The sequence below is a fragment of the Alosa alosa genome, chromosome 12, assembly GCF_017589495.1.
Source record: "Alosa alosa isolate M-15738 ecotype Scorff River chromosome 12, AALO_Geno_1.1, whole genome shotgun sequence".
Classification (NCBI taxonomy): domain Eukaryota; kingdom Metazoa; phylum Chordata; class Actinopteri; order Clupeiformes; family Clupeidae; genus Alosa; species Alosa alosa.
Window position 1 is genome coordinate 17853916 of NC_063200.1, and position 5000 is coordinate 17858915.

The window sequence follows — 5000 nt, forward strand, 5'->3', positions numbered from 1 at the left end:
GACACCACACACACACACACACACACACACACACACACACACACGTGCACACACACACACACACACACACGCGCACACACTCACACTCACAATGTATGACAGGTATGTCTCCAAAGATCTGTACAGCACAAGTACAGTACAAGCGCACACCTGAACAGGTTCACACACACACATATCCAGTACAAACACACACTTACAAAGAAGCACACATATCCAGTACAAGCACACACTTACAAAAAAACACACACACACACCTGAACAGGTGCGCGCACATAACAAGTACAAGCACACACACAAAGACATGCGCACACCTGAACAGATACACACGCATGTACAATACAAGCAACACATGTATACAAAGACACACACATTGCACACCCATAAACACATTGGCATCTACAGTACATGTGCTGTTGCCCTCCTGTGGTGGTGTTGTGCAGGCGTGATGAGGACGCTCCAGCGATGTCGGCGCCTCAAGTGTTTGAGGAGTTCATCTGTCAGAGACTCATGCAGGGCTACCAGATCATCGTCCAACCAAACGCCAGGAAGCAGGCTCCGCCTTCATCTGCCCCGCCCCTCAGCAGCAGCCCACTCTACTCTAGAGGTCACCTGAGCTTTCAAGCATACACACACACACACACACACACACACACACACACACACATACACACACACACACACACACACACAAAAATACAAATACAGAAACACACACATAGAACCACACACAAAGTCACCTGAAATAGACAGGATTGTGCAAAATAACAGATGATACATATAAGCAGATGATAGTCTAGTCTGTCAGTCATTTAGTGCTGAGAATCTATGTGCGTGTGTATGTGTGTGTGCGCATGTGTGTATGTGTGTGTGTTCTTAGGTCTGGTGTCTCGGCGTAGGCAAGAGGAGGAGGAGAGTGTGTACTGGCTCAGCATGGGCCGCACATTCCACAAAGTCTGCCTGAAGGACAAGATCATCACCGTCACACGCTACCTGCCCAAGTCAGTTTAGCACACACATCATCATTAAGACTCGCTACCTGCCCAAGCCAGTTTAGCATGCAGATCATCACATCACTGTCACATGCTACCTGCCCAAGTCAGTTTAGTACACAGATCATCACTGTCACATGCTACCTGCCCAAGCCAGTTTAGCACACAGATCATTACTGTCACATGCTACCTGCTCAAGTCAGTTTAGTACACAGATCAACACTGTCAGACACTAGGTTCCCAAGCCAGTTTAGCACACCATGGCTTCTATTCGCTGAACAAACTCCTTATTGATAGTCTCACTTCTGTCCAGCCAGTGGAACCTCTGGCATGTCGTATAAAGGTGTTTTTTTCTGATCACAGGACAGCTGGGTTATTTTTGCACAAGAATATTATATTGAGCGATACGGTCATACTTTAAGACTCCCTTACTATTAGCAGAAGGATGCAGATGTTCTATATTCTTCTGAAAACATATACATTTTAAAACGTTTTTTTGTCATCGGCATACTTATTGCTCAGCGCCACTTCTTTTGTTGGGTTTGTGGGGGATTGTGGGTAGGTATCCGTACGAGTCGGCACAGATCCAGTACAGCTACAGTCTGTGCCCGCCTCACACTGAGGCCCATTTCCTGTCCTGCTGGGTGGAGTTCAGTCACGAGAGGCTGGAGGAGTACAAGTGGAACTACCTGGACCAATACATCTGCTCAGCCGGCTCCGAGGACTTCAGGTACTGTAGATGGACAGAGCTACCTGATTACCAACCTGGTTTTTATACTGCACTTCTTTATGCTTTATGTTTATATTTTGTACATGGTTGTGTTCTGATTGTTGTTGCCTTGTTGTCCTGTATGTAATTGGACAATGTAAGTGCCTATTTGTCATACCAATAATCGCCTCCCATCATGCATATTAGAGTTTTTTGTGCATTCCATGCTAGTGCTACTACCGGTACATACAAACAACACATCTCTCTCTCTGTTTATATTTATTTGGTGTGCTTTTACCTGTGACTACTTAAATTGAGTTTGCTGTGCCTTTGACTTCTATTCTCTGTGCTTCCAGTCTGATTGACTCGTTAAAGTTCTGGCGCACACGCTTCCTACTGCTCCCAGCCGGAGGAGGGGCGAGGCGTGTTGCGGACAGTGATGGCCGATGGGATGTGTACGGCGAGGGTTTCGGGGTGCCGGGTTCTGATTGGGCACCGCTGGATGGCTTCATCCGCTTTGTGGAGGGGCTGAACCGCATTCGCCGCCGACACCGCTCCGACCGGATCATCAGGGTGAGGGGTGAAACTAAAAATGACGACTCGGGATTTTATGCTTTTAATTTGATAGGACAGGAAAGAGAGTGACAGGAAGCAAGTGGGAGAGAGAGAGATGTCGTGGGATCGGGAAATGACCAGTCGGACTCAAATGCAGGCCCCCATGGGCATGCGGACCCACATGTGGTACGGATGCTGTAGCAAAGTCCTTTTAGGCAAGTCCCTCCACTCGGCGGCCATATACCAACGTTTTATGGGCACTCATCGGGCACAGTCTTTGGGTCAAACTGTGCGTGCACAAGGCTTCACGACACCAATCTTGCTCCAGCGGCAAGATCACAACACATGATTGGCACGATGTCTTCACAACACACCATATGATTGGCTCAATGTATTCACATGTCGACGGTTTGCCGAGGAAGGGGTGGGATATGTGTAGACAACGGCCATATTGGCGTGACAAACTAGCCCCATGCATTTCTATGGAGTATTTTTTGAGTGCTGTGTCTCCTCATTCGAAAGTCTCTGGCTGTAGTCAGTTGTGCTACAGTGCCCCCCAGGACTCTTATTTTTATGCTCATGACTTATTTCTATGTTCTTGACCTGACTCTTATCTGGTTAATCGGTGTAGTGTGTTTTGGTTAAAGAAAAGTAAGGAAGATATGTAGCTTGTGCCGCTTGGTTTAAAGTTCTGAATGTGGGTATTATGAAAAGGTTGTATGGTATAACATTGGAGTTCAACCGCACAAGTGCTCCCTGTGATTGCCACTAGTCATCGTTGTCAACGTTGCTAGCATTTCCTAGTTTTTTGAGTACATAAATGCTATGATAATAACAATAATAATGCATTTATCTGATGTACTAATACATATACATATTGATGCTTACATCATGAAATTGCCTTTATTTGTGACCTCTCTCTCTTCTGTTGACAGAAAGGAGGAGCCATGAAGGGCTTGCAGGTGACAGGCCCTCTCTCACCCTACCCCCCTGAGCCCATAGCGCCCCCTCTGGGAAAGAAGGGAACATCGGCTCTCTCAGCACTGCTGGAATTGGATCAGACCCAAAAGTAAGTGCCCGAAAGGTTACTGGACCGAATGCTTAGTTCTCTTCCAGTTATGCATGCAGCATGACCAAATGTAGTTCTTTCCAGCTCCTTATTACCGGTACACCTCTAGAGCTTATCTAGCAGGAAATACCACATGTTTTTTTTTTTTGTGTGGGTTATGCCATAGTAAATTGAAATGATGTTGAAATCATCGGATGGCCTGATGTCTAACCCACACTGTCCAGTCAGCGTAGCTGCACATGGACTCTGATGATGACAATGACGATGATTTCCTGGATGGTTTCCTGTCTGCAGGACTCTTGAGGAGCAGCAGCAGCAGGCTGCCCAACATGGTGTCAAGGCGGCCGGGCCCCTCAGTGAAGCCTCCACCGGGGCCATGGCAACCACCTATGTCGACAGCCCCCGAAAGGTGAGATGATGGCCCTCTCCTGGTGGGTGAGAAGGCAGACAGGTGATCTTTCTCTCTCTTTCTCTCTCTCTTTTTTTCTCTCTCTTTGTCGATCTCTCTCTGTATATCTCTATGTCTATCTCTCTCTCTCTCTCTCTGTATGTATGTATCTCATCTCGTGTCTATATATGTGTATGTATGTGTGTGCGTGGATTGGTTACTGTATAATAGAGTTTGTGGTGAATCTCAGATGGTTGAGTGAATGTGTGTGTGTGTGTGTGTGTACTTCTGTAATTGGGTGCTGGGTGCCTATGTGTGTGCTGACTTTGCTGCTCTTCACAGGTAAACACGATTGTACAGGAATCGGTTACCTTTGAGGGGAATTCACTCAAGTAATCTAGCATCATTGTTTAATTAAACCTGAGCAGATTGCTTGACTGAATCTCTATGTGGTGGTGTAATTCAAGGGATTTTTCACCCCAAAACATGTCTGTAATTGTCTGTTGTCAGCGTGACCTACCTCTTTATGGTGGTGGCTTTGTATTCTCCTCTCTTCCTCTTGGTTTCTCTACATCCCTCTCTCTTTTTCACCTCCGTCTTTGTCCTTCTCATTTCTCCTTCTCTCTCTTGTCTTCTGCTCTTTTCCCCTCCTTCCTCTCGTCTTCCTCGCTGACAGGACGCCGGCTTCCTTCTGGATTTTATCCGGAGCCCTCGCTCCTCATACATCTATCACTCTCAGGTCAGTTCTGCCCTCTGATCACCAGAGGGCGCCACAGGCAGGGCTGCATTGGTGTGTTCCCCTGTCAAGTAGAGTAGCAGAGGTAGCCCTGGCAACCATACAGCCATGGTTACCACTCACCCATTGGTCATGATCTGTTCCCTATGTCTGTTAATCCTGTGTGTTTCTCTGTCTCTCACTGTCCATGTGGAATTGTGGGTGTTTGCTTGTGTCTGACCTTGCATGCTAAAACCTGTGTGTGTGTGTGTGTGTGTGTGTGTGTGTGTGTGTGTGTGTGTGTGTGTGTGTGTGTGTGTTTAACCTTCCATACTGTATGCTGTGTCAAAACTAATCACACTGTAATGGCATATCCTCATGTATGAATTATATATTAAATGTTTATATTGGTGCATCCTCATACATTAATTATACATTAAGTCTGTGTATTCTATGAATAAGTAAGTTGTTTTCCTTTTTGAATGCTTTGCTCACGATGTAAGTGCTCTTGTCACATTCCTTTATTGGCTGCTACAGATTTCAGCTGACCAACCAGCAGCCAGTGTGGCTGAGTC

The 5000-nt window shown here is 46.4% G+C and overlaps 1 protein-coding gene across 3 annotated transcripts in view; it reads left to right on the forward strand.

Moving 5' to 3' along the window:
- depdc5 (DEP domain containing 5, GATOR1 subcomplex subunit) overlaps window positions 1-5000 on the forward strand; it is a 20945-nt gene that overhangs the window by 15830 nt on the left and 115 nt on the right. For 2 of the 3 annotated variants that reach the window (XM_048259765.1, XM_048259766.1), the window contains exons 27-34: window positions 441-604; window positions 878-998; window positions 1552-1719; window positions 2055-2271; window positions 3189-3322; window positions 3617-3731; window positions 4387-4449; window positions 4963-5000. The exon at window positions 4963-5000 is cut by the window's right edge and continues 115 nt beyond it. In XM_048259765.1, the coding sequence (XP_048115722.1) occupies window positions 441-604; window positions 878-998; window positions 1552-1719; window positions 2055-2271; window positions 3189-3322; window positions 3617-3731; window positions 4387-4449; window positions 4963-5000 (1020 nt within the window). The remainder of the gene's footprint in view (window positions 1-440; window positions 605-877; window positions 999-1551; window positions 1720-2054; window positions 2272-3188; window positions 3323-3616; window positions 3732-4386; window positions 4450-4962) is intronic. The other variant, XM_048259767.1, reaches the window with a different exon arrangement.